At 37.1% G+C, this 20,754-nt stretch overlaps 1 protein-coding gene across 1 annotated transcript in view; it reads right to left on the reverse strand.

Moving 5' to 3' along the window:
* Window positions 1-1,037: 1,037 nt before the first annotated feature.
* The window catches only part of UBL3 (ubiquitin like 3), a 58,097-nt gene continuing 38,380 nt past the window's right edge, over window positions 1,038-20,754 (reverse strand). Inside the window, exons 2-5 of the mRNA XM_052813046.1 lie at window positions 11,611-11,719; window positions 7,849-7,935; window positions 3,225-3,302; window positions 1,038-2,817 (exon numbers count right to left, since the gene is read on the reverse strand). Coding sequence (XP_052669006.1) covers window positions 2,765-2,817; window positions 3,225-3,302; window positions 7,849-7,935; window positions 11,611-11,719 — 327 coding nt within the window. The 3' untranslated portion in view covers window positions 1,038-2,764. The remainder of the gene's footprint in view (window positions 2,818-3,224; window positions 3,303-7,848; window positions 7,936-11,610; window positions 11,720-20,754) is intronic.

The following is a 20,754-nucleotide window of genomic DNA, read 5'->3' on the forward strand; positions in this document are numbered from 1 at the left end:
CCACCCACCTCACACCAGAACAGAAATGCTTTGCAATGGGCAGAACTCTGACAATTTGCAGGAAAATTAAGGCAACGGTTCTACCCGCTTTCTGCAGAAGTTATTTTGGCAAGCTCACGCTTTAAATGCCAAGCAGCATTTAAGGATTTGCTTGGACATGTGAATATATGCATCTTATTCATCTCAACAAAAAAGAGAACTCCACGTACTTTGCTATTCAAGCTCACCAAATATTTTAACTAGAAGCTGCTGGATTTTCATGTATTTATACTGTATTAAGTACCTAGCTACTTTTTCAAACCAAGATTACATTTCGAACATTCATTTTTCAAAATCAATGCATCTAAAAGACTTGCTGAACTAACAAAACATGTCCTGCCTCAGCCCATTTCTTCTTGCGTTGTCACAGCCATTTCCCATCTGAGCCTGCGTTACTTGAGTGGTCAGCATTTTGGAAAAGGGAAGTTTCATTTTATAGTTAAAGATGATCACATGCTCCTAGTAGCTTTCTCAAGCTGATGTTTACCAAACTTCCTTTTTAAAAATAAGAAGGTTTGTGTCCCTATAGTTAGTTATTTAGCAACTACACTGCAGAGTACAAGGAAACCATCCCCCTGCAAGATGCATTTAGGCAATGAGCACATAATAATACTGTTATGTCAGTACCCAACACCCTAAGAGGTACGTGTATACTCTTCCCTATAAGTAAATGAAGACTACAAAGACTTATAGTATCAGCACATAACTTCTGTGAGGTACACCAGGGTGTGACATGGCTGTACATTTGCAATTGCAACTGTCCATGCTCGCGTTCTTCTCCAACAGGAAAAAAAAAGCTCCAGGCCACTTCTTTTGACGTGAAAGGAAAACAAAACTGAAGTGACAAATCGCTTTAGCAGTTTTCAGCAGGTTTTGACCCCCCTCCATTTTTTTTTTTTTTAAATAAAAAAATGGAGTCCATCCTTAAGTTTCCAGATTAAGAAGTATTCTTAAAACTAGTTACATACCCAATTACAACCCTTAAAACACCACCAAAATGCACTACAATATTCTTTTATTTAGTTTACAGAAGAGTCTATCAGTACAGGTTGCAGAAAGAAAATGTTTAGTGCTATTTACAATTTGTTTTAAAACTCTGCTCTATACAAATTTAATTCTGATCAGTATGAACAATATTTTTGTAAATCTACTGCATATAAAGCATTTCATCAAAGCAGTAACAATGAATAAAATAACCTGATTACATTTGAATGATGCCAATCATTCGAAAAAACGATTACACAGAACATCTGTAAGAGTTGTGGACACTTAAGTACAGAACACAATGTCAACCTGTGACTCATTTTTTTTTAAAGGCTAAAGCTATTTATATGGAATATTGTTCTATTATACTACACGCCAATCTATATTTAACTTCTATAGTTATGTGTTTTATAAGATTTTTATTAAATATATTCTACACATATTTGTAATTTCACCCAGGAAGAATTCCTCCCCAGTGAAAAAATATAAAATCTTTTATATTTTTTTTAATTTTTATTTATTTTTATTTTTTACAGGTTTAGATGAAACTAGCTCATGCTTTAGTGCTGTGCAAATTTCTTTAGCATATCAACATTTAAATTATTGATATGAAATAAAAGAATGGCATCCTTTTTAATTATGTATGCCTTCAAAAATCAGCTTCTGATTTTAATACAATTGCAAGCACTAATACCAAATGCAGATTACGTAAAGAAACAAAACTAGTACTATGGCAGAGGTTTTTCTTTTTGCTTTTTAAACTTTAATAAGTCTGAAGTCTCTAATGAGTAAGCATGACACTGGACACTAAGGTACAGATGAGAAAATGACTGAAAACCACCAATTGCCAATATTCAAATACATAAAATTGATTAGTAAATGATGTTTTCTAATATTTATGCACAATAATAAAAGCCTATGAACTACAGGAAATTACCCCTCCCATATTAAGGCTAGGAAATGCACTCTCTGCACTGGTTTGTGCTGTCTGAATAAGCACTCAACTAACGTACGAGATCAGAGTGCACACAGTAACGAAAAAATCAGTTTCATCAGCCCTCTACAGAGTGCTTTTAAATTACAGGCACATAGTTTTTTTGTTTGTTTGTTTGTTGCAGTGAAAATATATATAGTTAGACTTGGTTTAGTTAGTATTCTGTGCCAGTTCGGCCACCAAGGTTGACTTAGGTAGAATTGACTTAACACTTTTTCCTTTGATTTGGCCATAAGTGAGATTTAATTATAGATATACTATTTTCCAGTGTTGCATTATACATTGTAGGTTATTACTAGGTGTCTCAAATATTGTTAGAGATTGTTGATGAGAAATACACTGTCAACCATATTTAGTGCAAATTGCATCTAGAAAGCTTGACTGGTTAGATCCGGTTAATGGAGATTTTTGTGGTAGCAAAATGATTCCTGCTATGGAAAAGAACACATTAACTTTTCTGGAGATTGAATTCTTTCGAGAACGGATGTACTTTAAGATTATTCAACAAACGAAAAGCAGGAATTTAAAAAAAATGAACAAACAATGAAAGTGTTCATAGATCTTTCTCTTTAAAAAAAAAAAAAAAAAAGACTAATGAGACAGTGTTCGTGTAATATTTCAGTTCCATGGATTTACAGACAGGCTCTTCCTACGGGTGTTTGAAGCAAGGTAGGGCCTCTTCTATTCCAGCAGCATGAAAGACAAAGACTATATTACATCACACTTAGCAGGTAAAGCTAACAGGGTTTACAGGATTACACAGCAATTGCTTTCTCCAGTTTTTTCACGGTTCCTTTGACCTGTGGAGCAAGAAGAAAGTTTTGCTTACATGCCATTTCTAAAGCAATTAGGTTGTTTTGTGTGTGAGTATGCTTGATACAAGTATGTTTTTTATTACTTTTAGTAAAAAAATTATTTATTATTATACGCATGTGCACGTAACTGAAAAATAAATCAGTAGTTTTTGACAATAAAACTGAAAGCTTTTAAGGTTTGAGTAAATTTCTGCATTCTACAAAAATGCTAAACCAGAAAGTTAATTTCTTAGTTTTCTATAAACAACATGTACAAAAGCATTCCATTACTTGCTTCACAAAAGACCACAAGGACTTGACTTTCTCTACTATGAAATACTCAAAAAGCCTGTAAGAGATCTGACTGCTTTGCCATGTACTTGAGTAGGAAATACCTCTAGCGCATAGCGTACCTTGAGAGTTTGGCTCTGGCAATGTCTCTCTAGCCACCAAATGCATCACTGTTGTTTTGCCAAAAGGAAGTTTTAATGCTGCAAAAGGCAAAAGGGAAATTTATCAATACAATACAGCAGTCATCTTTCTTCAAAATACCCAACTGAAACTAACTATAATTGGATTAGCATCTGTTCAAAAGTTATACTGTTTGGTTTGAACTGCTTACTAAATAGATTTATAAAGGGATTTCTGGCTAAAGTTCTGTAGATCAGGGTCTTGGGACCCGATAAGAATCACTTAAAACACTGTGTTCTTAGAGACATGATATTCCTGTTAGGAAACTTGGCCTTCCTCTTTTGAGTAAAAGTAGAAGTGGGCATTCATGCCAAGACTCAGGTGCTAAGCACTCTTTATTGATAAGGATGCAAAAAAGTGGCTAATTCAGCCACTAAGTTGTTAATCCTGAGACATCAAAACACTGAGCCACTACTATGAAACAGGTTTTCCTAAAACATACTTTGATCAATGATACAGGTTTTCTGAAATACAAAATGTCTGCATCTTGCCTTTAATACTAATCTGTAACATCAGTTGCATGTGAAAAATATAAAATTTAGAACGTTTTAAAACAGATAAGGTAGTTCTCACAATGCTGCCTTTGTGAGCTTTAGTAACACAAAATAACAAAATTGGAGCTTTCCACAATTTGTTCTGCTTGTTTCTGAAACCAAAATGATCACTTTCACATTCTAAGTATACCAACACAGTGCTGTATTTGTGGTTTTAGCACTGTAGTATAGTATTTATCAAAACTTCTAGTTTCCTTGAAATGAAAGGGTTCTCTGTTGCTCATGATATTTAGCAGATTCTCATTGCCAGATTCAATATTCTGAACTTTGACTTCTTCTAATTATTTGGGGGGTGTGTGTGTGTATTTTTACAAGTTCTTTACATAACTTTAGTTTTGTTTCCTCTCTCCAACTCTTAAGATTAAGCATCTTCCTTGATTATTTTTCAGAAAAATCTAACGTAAAGATGCTCTAAGTTTTGTCCTCCCCCTTTATAGAGGAAAAAAAGTTAGTGATAAATGTAACAATAATTTAACCCTAAATAAACAAGTCATTTGGACTTGAGTAGAATTTGTCCTCTCAAATTCAATTTACCTCTTCTATTTTCACATACAGTGCACCAAGGCATTTTAAGTGAATAAATTAATAACGAATGCCCAATAAACCTGAATGTAACTGAAGAGAAAAATGCCTCTATTTTAATCACTACAGCATAGATAAAAATTCAGTAATAAAAAAATAAACAAACAAACCTAGTATTTTGTTACTACTTGTATTCAAATACAAGCCTACAGCTACAACATTGCTATTAAATCATGTTCATTGCCTAAGTATTTTCTGAAAAAATGCAAGTTACAATTAAAACAGAGGTGTAAGCATACGGAGCTTACACAGCTCCACAAGCTTCTTTGAAGTAGCTGTATTTTGGGAAAAGCCATCTCTACAGAAAGTCAGATCTGAAAGTTGCTTAGTTTACTTGATGCACTGCCTGTGCCTGCAACTAGAAGTTATTGGTAGCTTAAAGTCTGACAAGGATGAAGTATTTTGGGTACTTGATTCTGTGGTACAACTGAAAACTCTGCAAAGAGCGTATTAACAGTCTGTTAAACTCAATGGAAAAGGATTGTCTTCATGACAAACTCTTACGAAGCCATTACAGAAAGCAAAATATTACAAACTAATCACATTAGGGACATCTTTCGTAATATCAAGATACTTGAGGATACTTGATTAGTGAGCTGTGGAGATTAATTAGCTACAGTAATCAAGTAAAAATATGCTAATATTTCAATTAACTAATTTCAGCTAGTAGTTTGCATTGTTCACACAAATTCTTATTAGCAATTTCCAGCTTCTTGCTTGGACCACCGTGACAGAATCTGAGCACCCTAACCTATGCTTAGTAATCCTTTCTCACGCTTGTCTTCATTCTCTCAACCCTTTCTCTCACTTTAGCTAAACTTATATTTAATACCTTTCCCATCTGCTTAATTCCACTTTTATTCCAGATTTTCTATTGTCAGAACTAACTTTTCGCCACCTCTTTTGGTATGTGTATGGCACAGGGTGGGTTGGCTTCCCTTCCCCCCTTCCCAATAAATAAGGAAGTAAAACATTGGTGGTCATACCATTATCTAACAAGAAATGGAGAACTGTCAGTTATGTATTACCTCCCTTATTAATATTATTTCAAATGCAAACTGCAGACCAAGTATTTAGCTAAAGGATGAAATTTCCTGTTGGAAGCTGAACAACAGACTCTGACTTGCTAGCTAACTCCCCAACCCTTCACACAGGCAGGACACAACAAAACAGCGTGGCTCAAGCACTGCAGGCAAAAGCGGCACAGCAACCTGTATAGAGGGATCTATTTTTCTTTGCCACTTCCAATGCCATTAGCTCTACTGTTCTTGTAGTGGCAGTCCATTCAGAGAAGCTGGCAAAAGAGATGGTTTCTTTAAAATAATTTTTTTCACTCAAAAGGCAGTTTTTCCTATCAATTTGTCATTTTTTCAGGCTTCCTAGTTTATAGGAGTCTCAAATTCATAAGACACTATGTTGACATGTGAGGTTACAACAAGAATGTTACAATGTCATTTTTAAATGTGAACAAAAACGGACTCCTGTTAAAAAAGAAAACACCAAACTGATTCCTTGGAAACTTTTGTTTCACTAGTTGATAAAGTACTTTCAGTACACAGTAGGTCCAAATTCCAGTCAATGTTTCCTAATTACTTAAAGCAAATAAAACACTAAGTGCTATAACTCAGTTATAGACAGCTGCAGATAGAAAAGCTTAATGGAACCGTATTATAACAGCATAAGAAACTAAATATTGTATTTAGCAAGAAATTCCCCCCCTCCTCCCTTAGATAACTAGTTCACTTAGGGTTACATCTAATGAACACCATAAACTGAAGCAACAGTCTTTTCAGGCTGCTTCATGAATTGCTGTTCCCCTTTCGGCTGTATAATCTTACTCTAGATAACTTCATTAGTACGTTAGTAAGCCAATGTTTTAGGGATTTTTTTTTCCTTAAAACAATACAGCAACAAAAAGATCTTTGAAAAACACTAATATACATATAAGATCCTTAGGGTAAAATCATGATGATTAAATTCCAACGCATGAATGATTAAGAATGAACTAAAATGCCCTGAATCCAAGTAAGTGTTCAAAATCCATAGACCTGAGTTAATGCAAGAGTCAACAGCATGCAGCTATTATTTTTCAGCTTAACTGGTTAACCACTATATTAAATAAATTAAATACTCAGAGTTGTTTCAGATTTTGACAAATGTCACTAAAAGGAACAAGCACTGGTGGTCAAGAGTAACACCTAGAGTTGAATGGCAAAGAAAATCCCATTTAGCTATCCTTGCCTGGAAAATACAGGGTAAGATTAGCATCTCTGTAACTGCAGAGATGATCCAAGACTTAATGTTTGTCTTTCAACCCTACTCCAACTGCTACTAGCTGTACTCATTGGCACTTGGTAAACATACAAATTAAAGGGTGAATAAAAATTTCAGAGTTCTCCCAGCTGAATTGACCATGATCTTGTTTGTGTATATAGCAGCATTAAAAATTGATTTATATGGAGAGTAAATCTATTCTAAAAGTACATCACTAGCCAACATCAGTAATGGTAGAAAGCAAATCAATAGCTATATCACCCCAGTCACTTCTTCATGGAAAGACCACCATAAGCAGTCCAGAAATATTCTTTTCAGGTTCACCTTAACTTCAGAAACATTTCATTACTGATTTTGTATTATATTCTCCTGTCTGTATTGCACTCAATTACCAAATGCATGAACAATCTGAACATACAGAGAAAATAGGAGTATTAATTTATTTTTAAACTGGCACAGGGAAGAGACTCTCATTTTGTTTAGTCATTGATATAGTTGATATGCACACTGGCAACTTTTATCTACACAAGGAAAGATTATTGTTATAAATTTGTGTCATATCTCTATCAAAGATACCCGTCAAAATACATAATTCTAGTAAAAACTTGCCACAAGGGGGCATAGTTGAATTGCATTTCCTTAGCGTATGACGTGAAGCCATTTACTTTTGTTTTCGCATAACTATGCAATTGTATCCCTGGGAGAGCACTGGACAGCAAGAATGCTTCCCCTCATTCTCATTCATAGGGTGTCTTCCTTCATTGCACTAAGATTTAAAGTATTGTTTAACCAATTGTCATAATCTTTATCAAACATTTTAAAATGCTTAAGACATTTATGAAGAAACTTACCCTGCAAGTGCAGTGTAAGCCAGGTGGAACAAAGTATCCATTTAGAAAGACAACAAATAAAAGTAGTATTACTGTTCCTTTATGCAAGAGGAGACTTGATTTACCAGGTGGTACCTCCCAAAGTTTAACAACTAGTGGTAACAAGATGGAAAAATACACTACAAGATACAATGTCACTCTATGCAGAAGAAAAATAGTACCTAGCAAGCCATACTGTGATCTTGAACAGTAAAGTAGTATTTACTGCACTGTAAATAAATATCCCCTTTGCCTGGCTGTAACATGGATGAAAATTATTTTCATACCTCCTAGTGTCACATTGCCATGAAGAAACCTCCCTTGATAAATAAGCCGCAAGATATTTGGACTGCTGACTTGTTCTTCTTCCCAATCTGAAAAGAAGAGAGAGAATTTTCACAGTTACGTTGTAATAAAAACATCTTTTGTTATTTCTCTCACCTTTACCCAGGAAGAAAACTAAGAACAGGACTCTTTTGCATGGAACGCTCAAGAGAGAGCACTGAAGATACAGAAGGATAATTCAAGGCTAGCACCCCTGAAATCTATTCTTAAATTTACTATTTGACATTGGGCATTAAACACAGAATTTTATGCCTGCAAGCATAAATACTACTAACTTACTTCACAGATTGCATGAGATATTTAGCACATATAACAAGTCCTACACAAAATATTTCATAAATGCAAGTTGCCTCCTGAGGCTTAATATCCACTAAAGGCTAAAACTGCCTTTATTTCCTCCCATTCAGAAGATTCTCAAGCCATACCCCTCACCAGTTAATTGTCTAACTGGAGCTGTTCTCCAGCAACGCAAAGCGGCCACACACAGAGCGAAAGCACATGTGATGGGTCATTTGAAACGGGATTCTCAGATCACAGCCCTGAAAACGCTCCGCAGGCTGCTCAGCAGTGTTCGATGATGGCCAGATCCAACCAGTTAAATATCCAGAGGGGGCAGTGACCTGAGCAGCCCTGACCGGTCACTGCGGACAGCCTGAACAGAGGGCTCTCGCAGAGCACACACTGACTGGTACGTTTTAAGGAACTTCTCAAAGGACAATCCGTGGATGTTTTTATGTGGCAAAGAGCGATTCGGGAAAAGCAAGCATGCGTTTTCCTATAATGCATTTCCTATAATGCTTAAGCCGTCATAAATAATTTATGGGCTTAAATGATCTTTTCCTACTCTTTTACTGTTCCCTGTCACAATGTGAACAACAAATAAATATGCACTTTGCTTTCAGAACAAATATCATAAAACCTTGAAATGCTGAATTTAAATGGGCTCTCTGGGAATACAGCGTTTTCTGTTTCTTAGCTGACCAGATATCTGGCAACAGCTGTTCACAAATGTTCTCTCTTTCTGCTTTTGTAGTGTTTATATACCAAAATGAATATTCAGCAAGGGATCACGACAAGCAACAGAAACCAACCTGTTCACTGGGAACATACAATTAACATATGGGCAGTAGCAACTGGCACCACAAAAGGACAAGAACTGAAAAGGGGAGAAGAGGAAGCATTTAAAACAGAAGCCACGGCTGCGGAGCGTGCACGGAGAGGCATCTGGTGCGAAAAAGCAAGCAGGCAGAGAGGCGGGCAGCAGGAGCCATCGCAGCCCCAGAACACGGCGGAGGCAGGGCTGGTATCAACAGCAGACGCTGCAATATCCCCGGGTGCTGCCATGTGCCTAGTTTATAAGATTAGATCAAATTAGGCAACCAAAGCTATTTGAATTTCAAGTATTTCCACTCAGGGTCTGATTCAATTGTCTTGCAATTCAAGCACATGCCCTTTTTGCTATGCTGTGAAGCAGGCTACATTAGGGATCTGAATTATCACACTGCTAGAGTAAATGATTTTTGGGAAGACACCAGATTTATTTTTTTTTTAATTTTTTTTTTTAATCCATACAGTCTGAACTCCACTGTACTATGGCTGTAGAGAGAAGTTCAGCCAGTTTACAGTGCCACAATGACATAAAACAGCAACCGAAAGAAGACAGACTATATTTTGGCATAGGTATTTGCTCATTGTTAAACTGCCAATTTACTCATCCTTTTAAGTTTTGCTTCTTGGCTGGCAGTCTGAAACATTTCTTTCTGACATGACTTCAAATTTTAATTTCCACTGATGACTAAATGAGCCAAGGAGAAAATATTTACCTACTACTTTAAAAAAAAAAAAATAAAGTTCAGCAGATAATTGCTGTACAAGAAAAAAGTTAATATTATTTAGATGAAAATGGAGAGGAGGAAGAGAACAGGTAACCTACCTAGATGATATACTTTAATACAAATTTGGCATTTTCCACTACAAGTCAAGAGATCTTTAATTAACAACTGTATTGCCAAAAGAGGGGAGGAGAGGTTTGCCTTAATCCTGCCAGCATGTGACTGAAGATATTTCATGACTTTTTTTCCCCACAAGATCATGACAAGTCAAAATGGTGGTAAAAACAATAATTTCCTATCATCTCTCTTCCAAGTAAACTTTAGTCCTCATCAAGATTTCTCAAGTCCTGTGGCAAAGAGCAGTTCTCAGTCTGAAAACAGCTACTGGGCTAGTATTTGTGAAAACCTATACACTCCTCTGAAGTAGATTTTTCCTCAGTCTTTTAAATTGACACTATTCTTCTTTGCACAGGCAATTAAATATTCATCAAGATTAAGAGCACTCTCTCAGGACAGCAGGTATTTAAACTGAGGCTTCCATGTCCAGTTCTACTTTTCTTGTTTTTTAAAAAAAGAGACTTTAAAGTCTGGGTTTCTTCCCAAGTCTGAACTCAGAATCTGCACTTTCAATCTCTTCACAAGACTGGGAACATGAGACCACATGTTCAGGAATAATCTTGAGTAAGAAGAGAACAGTTTTGCCTTTACTAATTCAGATAAACGTATGCAAAAAACATTTGGTCACAACAACTATGTTGTAGGCACACATTAAAATGCGCACAGTAGCTACATAGTTGCTACATCAACCACATTTCTTAGTGTAAAAGTGTTTTACATCTGTACCTAATACTTCAGAGGACTAAAAACCTCCTCCTTCATTACATATTTTACTAAATACATAATGCTCCATCCCAGCAAAACAAACAGCAAGCAAGTCCCCTGAAACCCTGTTCTTCCTGACCTCAAAGACCAGTTTAAGGCCTAAAATACAGATTATCAATACTAAATCTTTGGCATGAACTATCATCCACCATACCTCCTTGACAAAGGCACCACAGAAACAGATAATGCAATGTTTTAGTTTGTGTAAATAGTAGTCATTTTTAACATCAAAACAGTAACCCAAATGAACTCCTGTACCAAAAGAAGCATTTTCTTTCACCATATGTAATGCTATGTCTCTGTTCTGGCTATTTTCCCATGAAATCATAGTCGGGGAGAACAGAAGCACTTTGTTTTTGTGGAATTATTCACATATGTGAATACATATCTGAAGTTTTCAACTCCATTTTCTGAAGCTAGTATTCCTGCATAACGCCAAATAAATTCACACAACCAACCTCTGTTTCCCTCAGTCTTTTAATGTTTCTTAAAATGTTCTTTTATATTTGATTTTTTTTTCCTGGAAAAATATCATTATTACAGATCCTTTCCAGGATAAGGCAGTAAGGAAGAAGTAGTTCAGACTCAATTTCACTAATGCATTCCTGTGACATGCCATGCTTTACATTAGCTGTCCTCACATAAGAGGTTTTATATCTCCAACATTTCCTCACGCTTACTAGATCCTCTAACAATATTGATTAAGAAAAGTGTCTAAAGATAGGGGGAAAGAAGTACTTCAGTTTGGAGAAGCAAATTTTAGAAATAAAGTGTGAAATAGTCCAGACATCTAAAAATCTGCCCAACCGAAGAAACAGGGAAAAAGACAAGACGACAATTGTATTGTATATAAATCTATGCCCAGATACACAATAAACATACTTAATTTGAACACTGAGAACAGAGGTCGGCTTATTGATGCTTCAGTCTGAAAATACAGGGAAGCTTCTAGCTCACCAGTTAAAAAGCCAAAGCCACACAGCTACTCACCCATTGGCCAGTTGTCATACACATGTTTTGCAATATCTGCAGCAGAGTCGTTCGGTGAAAATAGGAACTCTTTCGTTTTCCCGCTTACCAAGATGAGGCGCAAATTTATCTGTGAAAAAAAATGCAGTATTAGGAAAGTACCCAGAGAAGACTTAAATTATTATTTTTTTTAAAGTTACTAAAAAGGTGCCATTGGTTTTAGAAGAAAATTGATCCAAAGTGACTTGAGAAAACAGTTTAAGATGGTGTTAAAAATAGGGTCAGAGGTCAATAAAATTTTGTTTGTTTACACATAATCTAGGAAGATTAAATTCTAACAGCTGGCATTTTTTATGATAAACACCAGAAGATTCTGATAGGTAGTGACTGAATCAACTGTGCCATTACAAAAAGCTTTCAGCAGAGTATAAAAAAATTCCAGCCAAGACACACTGGCAACACATCTTCTTGAATGAAGAGGAAAAATATAAACCTGAAAAATTAACCTGAACGAAGAGCACTAAAAATATCAAAATCTGCACCTGAATAGCCTGTGAGCCTCAGTAAAAGCCCTAGCACACTCCCTCCAGTTCGGTATTTGTCAGCCCTGATCTCACCCACTATCTCCTACAAAACACCAGGGAGTCAGACAGCATCCTTCCTCGGTCCCAGCTGCCACAGAACTTGAATCCTTCTGCCAGTCTTCTGAACGCAAAACTTTGTTCCACCACTGTCTTTCACTACAAAGCAAAGTGGTTGAGATCCACATGCAATACAGTAATAACACCACATCATAGCTTTTCTGTCATCGATTTCCTTTATCTAACCATCGGCATCTTCAGCTATAATCTTCCTCTCTTCTATTTGCAAGTTACCGAGTATAATTCCTTTTCCATATAGCATTAAAATAACCTGTATAAAGAGCTCACTATGACATTACTTACAATGCAAAAGAGATTAAATTTTGGCTCCTCAAGCAACTGCTAGCAAGGTCATAAAATGTGTTTGGGTAGCTAGCACTTACTAATGCCCATGGCAAGTAGGAGTCTAGCTGCTTTTGTGTTTTGGCCTACAAGCCTAAATTGCATCAACTTTTAGCAAGACTTAGCATACTAACTGCTTGGATACTTTTTTCCAAATCACACTCTCAAACTGTGGCTCTCATTTTAAGTTAAGCTGCAACAAAGCTTTCCTTGTTGGAATTCAGTAAACAGTTTTCTAGATCAAATACAAAAGGAAAAATTGACAGCAATGCCGAAGTTTTCAAGACTTCTTCAGGGTCAAAAATCTCAGCATATCATATCCCCCGAACAGGACAGCATTGCCTCAGTTACCTACTCACCACTTATTTCAGAAGCTCTCCAGACAGATTGTCTATTCTCTCTTGAATGCTTTGGCTTGGATTCATCCCACCTATCTTTAAGCACCTAATGTAGGTATCCAAATTACAGTCTCTATCATCCTGCACTTTTCAAGGTCAATGAAGAAAATGACCCCTCCAAAAAGCAATTCAGTCTCTATTTCCAAGTGTAGCAAGGATAAAAAGAGTTAGCATAAAAGTGCTAGGCTCCCATCCCTGTCCCTCTACTAACGCCCTTCAGAAAATATGAGTTCTGCTGTTAGCCCAGGAAAGAAGCCAAGCGGTAGCTGTCTCTGAGAAAGTACCACAGCCACTGTAAGAGTATCGCTGCATAGCAGGAAATCATGAAAAAAAACTTCAAGGAGAAGAGCTGCAGGAATGCTTTTTAGTCAAAGATAATTATTCATAAAATTCAGAACACATCTGGCTATAAACGTTAAAGTTCCATTTTCTTTGATAATTCCAGAATGATTAAGGAATTACTTTCAAATCTCACGAAGATTTAGCAGAAAAAGCAGACCAAGTTCCACTATTCCTGTTTACTCCAAAAACCTGACTATTGTAATGAAGTACAACTGCAAAATGTTAGGCCTAAATTTAGCAATGGCCAGACTATGTCCATTTGGTTTTTTGTTTACATTGTCTTTCAGTTTAAGTAGTTTCCCCACTCTTAGCTGTCTCCACCTGTGTATGTATAGACAACACTTACATATATGGTTTCTTCAGCTGGACTACCCAAAACAAGCTCTCCAAGCTTTCTCTAGTGAGATATCCATTTCCCCATTCACCCCAGGAACCTGCCTCTGCACATTTCAACTTCTTCTCTTTCCTCCTCAAAACAGATGACTATTTCTGAAGCATACTAAATGATGTCTCACCAGATGCTTGTATAACACCACCAGTAATTTTCTCTGTCTACTGGAAACATCTTCTGTGATTGTGTCCCAAAAGCACGTATACCTTCTTCACAACTGCACCACGCCGTTTGCTCAGTTACCTCATACCCTTCTCTACTTTGATGCTTTCAATTATTCAGCCTCCAAGCTTATAACTGATATTTTGGCTGTAACACCCTAAAGCACAAGGCTCCAAATGTCACCCCACTCCTATGGCTCCATCCTTCCCAGAGAAAGGAGGCTAGGTGGAAAGAAGTATTCTGCATCACAAAGATGTTTCAGATCTCCCCCATGTCTGGGCCCATGGCCTACGAAATCCCCCCCCCCCCCCCCAAATTTCTGTGTAACACCTCTTTCTCTCTACATTAAGAGCATTTTTCGAACTTCATGTCATCAACAAATTTTAGCAGCAAGATCCCTTTACGTGTACCTTTGTCATTAAATGAATCAGAAAACATAAGACTGATCTGACGATTGTTCCATAGCAATTCCAGTAACAAGCTCTCTCTGAGCTGGTTTCCCCCTCCTCTCAGCTAGGTCCTTTATGTTAGGCCCTTACGCACACTCACAACGTCTCTGTTAAATCCTAGTTTCTCCTATTTAACCAACAGTTTGCAATCCGACACCACATCAGTTACTGTGCACATATTCAGATGAAACTATAAAAATGCCTATGTAGAAAATAAGTTCTTTTCATCAAAAGTCAGCTTGCCACGCTCCAGCTTTCAGAGGTGTGGTGTACTGCGCTCCATTCTACTTTCTCTATACCTCATTATCTTTAATTATCTTTTAATCGTTAATGCATCTCATTACAACACCAACATACTGCCAAAAATTTAGGAGGTTTAGACTGCATCACAAACTGTTATTGTACTTGGGAACGGGCCGCCTGTTTAAAAAACAAACCAACCAACCAAGCCCAAATATTCGGCAGCAGTGCCTGCTGTAGGCACTAGTGGTGAGGAGCTTCTTCACCAGCAGCCCTCCTGTCTCTCGCTCGAATCTCCCCGCATCCATTTCCTCTAACTGGCTCCTGAGACACCCCCCTGCCTTAGAGCTTGCTCCCTCTGGCCAAGCAGTCCCCCACCTCTGATTTTATGCAGGTTATCTAAGGATTTCTTTTTCTTCATCTGTGTGCAGTTTATCTGTGGTGGGGATTACCTGTTTTGAAGATCACAACACTTTCCTAGGCAGTAAACATAATGCCAAACCATCAGCTCCCTAGAACTGCCTGATTTGGATCCTACAAGGAGATGATTAAAAAACCCCAGAAGATTAGTCCTGCTCAGCACTTAAAATATGATTAGGGCACAGCATTAATATAGAACTAAAGTTATTCTTCAGCTAGCATAACATTAAGGAGACACATTTCTTTTTATTCTCACTACTGAGTTTTGAGATTACCAGGCACACTAAAGTGAATACAGAAAGGAGAAGAATATCACAGAGAAATAACCAAAATTAACTTGGTTTCCTGGAAAATTTGATTAAGTCGTACTTCTGCAGTTAATATACAACATAAAATCAATATAAGCAACAAAGAAAAAAAAAAAGTGAAAAATGCTAGTTCCTTCTTTCCACCCCACCTCCCCAAGATGGATAACTTAACCGTGCTGAATTTTTTTGTTGCTGAAGAGCATTTCTTATAGTCTTACTATGAAATACAAAAGGCACACCAAGATAAACTAGTAATTTTACAGGATATACTACAAAGTATGTGTAAAATGCAGGACGAATATTTTCATTTAAAAGAAAAAAGAATATAACCAAATATCAGCAGAAGCCCAAAATAAATCCTTAAATCAGTCAAGCAGATGTTGCATCAAGTGCAAGGAAACAGCTGCTCTAATGAAAGGTTAAAGTATTTTCTTATTTATAGTACAGCATGCCACTGACACATTTAGTTTGCATGTTTGTCTCTCTATATATGTGCATATATATATATAAGATATATATATCTTTATATTTATATTTCTTAATCCTGGCTTGAAGGAATCTTAGTCTTGAGTTGCACATCACACTACCTCAAAAGGGTCTGAAGCAAAGAATCCCCAAACTTGCCTTTAAATTTAGAGTCTAATCTCATTCCCCTCAAGAGCACTGGGAAATTTAATGGCTTGCAACTGCTGTACTACTTATTCTGCAAGCCTGAGAACCCCACTTCAAACAAGCTATAGGGGATCTTAAACAAACCTTTCTGGCAAAACGCCACTAATAAAGTTCGTACCTAAACGGGGGAAAAAAAAAAAAAAAGAAAAAGGAAAGAGCGTATGTGTATACACACTTACTCAAAGGAAAGTGCAGAAAAAAAACTTGATTGGGTACAGAAGTTTGACACAAAAGCAGAAAATTTTACTTTTTCAAGTTATGAATGGATTCTTAGTGGTCTTAGCTACCCTGTATCCTATTTCCTATGTTAAAAGTTAGCAAGGAAGTTTTATCTGTATCCCTTGTATGGTTAAAGCCCCTCCATCTATTCTTGTCCAAAAAGTCTTGGTCCTGAGACACTTTCATGATTCTCATGGCCCTGACAAGTCTGCTCTTCCACAGGGGACATAACAATGACCATCCTGGTTTTTGGTTTTTGGGGGGTTTTTTTGGTCCCAGGCCACCAAAGGGAATTCCAGCCTTTTGCTACAGCAAACTGATAAGGATCATATCCTCACACTTCTGCTTTATAGCACCGACTGCAATGTTACTGATGGAAGCAGTTAAGAGCCACAGTATCAGAAGTAGGATTAAATACAACGTGTGGACTACATCCCTTCTGCACAGTTATATAATAGCACATTCTGTTTGTGATCTCAAGCATGCAAACCTCGCCCTCTCTCCCCCCCACACCACAGCCAACACCAATCTCATAATTACAGCTCCAGTAACTATCCCATCAGTTGCATCGCATACACAATAAAGAATTTCAGTGTAGATTATATACTGTAAACGAACAAAAAACCCCCCCAAAACATAAAATAAAATATATATATATCTGTGCAAAGATTGTAGTAACAACTGTGACCACAACTTTTGGAACAGACATTTGGCTCACGTATATGCAGATGTAGATTAAGTTGTGTTTTGTTTGTTATAGGCATCTGCAACAGAGTTTGTTTGTTAACTTTAAGGTGTAACTACAAAATGTCTTAGTGCCACAGTGCTTCTAACTTCACAGCTGAAGTTAAATAAATGGAAAGTCACTTAAGCATCAAGAAATGAGATTTACAACTTAAAACCTGTTTCTTGATGTTTAAGCAACTTCCCATCTATTCAGTTAAAGAAGTTATTTTGATATCAATTTTATGCTCCAGTAGCAGCTTAAGATTCCTCCCATCCTACAATTAAAATGCAGAGGAGGAAAAGTGTCATATTGGCACATGCTATACAACCCCAAGTTTAAACTAACTGCTTTTCTTCAGCTGTTTAAGATAAAAATACATACACAAGACTATTTTTTCCATTTCTTAATAGATGTGAAGTTGAATTAAAAACTAATGATGGACCAGAAGGGAAAGAGATGAGATAAGAGCATTCAGAAATACAGACTGAAGTTACGGTTTTCAAAATCCAATACGTTTACTTCCTAGTTCAAGTTCATAATTCTAAGAGGTACCTTTGTTCTCCAAAGACACATCAAGTTTCCTAATGACTCTAGGCCAAAGAGAAACCTCACAGCACCATGCAGTACCCTTTACTGACTGAATTCCACCAGATTCACATAAGAGGTTGAACCAAGCCTGAGTAACACTCTAAGGGCAACAGCAGCATTACACAGGCCAAGTCAGCAGGGACCTGCAGGTTCCAGACTCCAGTTCACTCCTAGGGTAGATATATCATCTCATGTAATCCCTTGTGGAAATGTATCCACCTGAATATAATGAAGAACTTCAGTTTTTACACTCCTTGGAAGGCTGGTCTAGAACCTGACTGTCCTCTTGAGCGGAGCCTTCTTCTAATTCACAGCATAAGTTTATTCTTAGATAGGTTACATTCGCTGATGGCAGACGTACTTTGTGCTTTTCTGCCCCTTGGGGTTTTGATGGCTTTCTTCTACATCTGCAGACAAGGACACACTTTGCTAAAATAAACAAGCAAAGGTTTTCCTCATTAATATGCTTGCCCTTGGTGTGATCACTGTCTTCAAAGCTCTGAAGCACATCAACAGAGGTTGAGGAAACTGGGCTTGGTTAGCCCGGAGGCCTGGTGGGCACCAATTAGCAGCTTTCCTATGCCTAAATTACCAATACAACGACCTCTTTACTAAGGTCCAAGACACAACAGCCATAAATGGAAACAAGAGGCTTTGAACTGTGATAAGGAAAAAAGGTTTTGCCCTGAGGACACCAAAGCAGTGGAAAAGGTCACCCCAAGATGCTTTGGAAGCTCTCTCTTTGGGGGTTTTCAAGACCCAGCTGAGAAAGCCCTGAGCACCCTGGTCTGAATTCAGCAGTGACCCTTCTTCCAGCAGGAGGCTGGGCTAGAAAATTTCTCAAGGTCCTTTCCAAAGTGAATGATTTACAATTCACTTTAATCTGCACCTGCATTTAGTTTTGATTCATTTTTCTTAAGTATGTATTATTAGAACTATACATAGTATTTCAGGAATTTATAAAATGATACTAGAACCTCCTTAAATTGACTACAAATGCCTCTCCATTTTCCATACAAACATCACAACTGTCTCACATTTGCAATGCAGTAATCTTGCAATGCTCTACTCTAGTCCAGTCATTTCCATGACATAAACCTTGAAGCTTGCATTACAAAATACTGCTTTTAACCACCCATGATGTACAGGATATTTTTATATTAATGCAATTAATTTTGTTCCTATTAATTCAGTCTTTGAGATAATCCAACCTTTTCCATACAACACCATGATCATCATCTGTACTATTGGTGCCTCCAAATCTTTGTCCACAAATTCCATCAGCATACTGATTCTCCTTGTGTCAGCGGCATAAATGAAAACAGCAGAAAGATAGCTGGTCCCCAAATTAATCTTTAAAGGATTCCACAAAGCATAACTGCCAGCCTGACACTTCCACATTGAACACTGTATCTTACCACCTTCTCCACCCAAGTCACACACTCTATCAAACCCTACCTTCCCAAACCAATCCTTTCCTACACAACATCAACTACCCACTGAAGTAAAGACAGATTATGCCTCTTCTGCATCTCCCTCATCTGAACAACATTCTCCTTCCAAAAAAAAAATTGGCTAACGAATCCGTCATAATCTAACTTGGGTAAATATATATTGTGATTTTATTCCATTATTTCTTCCCTCCCCCTTCTCAATATCCTTCTTGAGGTGGTTATTCATCTGTCAAATTCAAAGTCTCTCTCTACATCCTTTCACTCATCTAGCATGCAGGTATTTTATACCTTTAATGTCTCTGACCTGAATAAACACCAAGCATGCACATTTTGTAGATCTGTTCCTTATACTAACCCAGTACACTTAGTTTAATCAGCATCTGCCCCCTTGAAATCCAAAGCCTTTATTTATGTACACTCCTACTTCTGTTTATTCTTCCATTTGACTTTAACTGTATCAGCTTGCGATCATTGGATCCAGTGTCATTTTCCCAAGCAACCTTCTGAAGATTTCTAGAGCTTTCTGGGAATTTAGGATAGACTTCTAGAATAATAATATTAGCTCCTTCTTGGCCAAGAAACTAGCTGGTAGAGGGACTGAGATGCAGGTGCACAAGGTAAAAAAGTAGGTGAGCAAGAAGTATGAATTTGTAGCCCAACGATGCAAGCATTCTTATGAGAGAAAAAGAGATCTTTGATTCTGGACTCTTGTTCAAGAGTCACTTGGTAAAATAAACAAAACTATAGTTCTTATGAATCACACATCTAGACAGCTATTTTGGCCAGATACTTTATAAGGAATACAGGTAACTTAACGGCACTTCCTCAACTGAGCACCTAAAATTTACATTTGGCAACACTCAGAACCCCTGCATTTAGCTTTAGCTGCACAAAGGGGCTTTGCTCTACCCTTACAATACCTTGCACCTATAATAAATTTACTTCATATCAGGAAAAAAAATGGCCACGGAACATGAGAAGTAACATAAATTGTCAATGTGACTGAACAAATCTCTGAAGTTTCATTGCCAGCCGGCTGACAGGCCTGCGTCACTCATTCAAAGCCACACCACTTGTGGAAGTAGGGCAATCCCAACATGACACCATGAAAGCGTGACAGCACCCCACATCACTCTATTCAAACTAAGGTGAACTGCATAACCAGTTCCAATGACGTACTCATCTTTAGATTACTACAAAGAGAAATAAATACGTTTTTATGCGCAACTGCTTTCTCAACCAAGAAATGGCTAAGGCAACTCTGCACTGATAAAAATTAAGTTAGCAAATTTCAGAGAAGTTTGAAGTGAAGGGAAAGAGAAAACCAAAATGAAGCATAATCAAATTTTATTTAGAGGGAAAAGAAAAATCCCATAAGCATTTAACTTGGTAGCTATGATAGAGCTAGCTGTTTCTATGGAAACCATGACATTCTTGAACTTAAAATCATAGTGCTTGGTCACACTTCATCCATTCCCCCACTTCAGTTCAAATAACACAGAAACAATGGCAATATATTCTACAATATCCTCCTATGAGTTCCAGGGTTATCTTTTAAGAATAAATATCTAGGAAACGTTGTTCTTCAAAATACATTAATACAGATACTATCATAAATAACCAGTAGAATACAATGGATTTCAGTGAAGTTTACATACTGTTTCTTTTACTATTCTGATGATTAGCATTCCTGGGACAAGGCTGGTTTTGGCCCCCCCCCCCCCCTTTTTTTTTTTTGTTTTGGAGAGGGCTGAGGTGAACACAACACACTGAAGCGTCAGCTGGAGCTAGTTAAGAATTTTCACTGAAAAT

Source organism: Harpia harpyja, chromosome 17, assembly GCF_026419915.1.
Source record: "Harpia harpyja isolate bHarHar1 chromosome 17, bHarHar1 primary haplotype, whole genome shotgun sequence".
NCBI classification, from domain to species: domain Eukaryota; kingdom Metazoa; phylum Chordata; class Aves; order Accipitriformes; family Accipitridae; genus Harpia; species Harpia harpyja.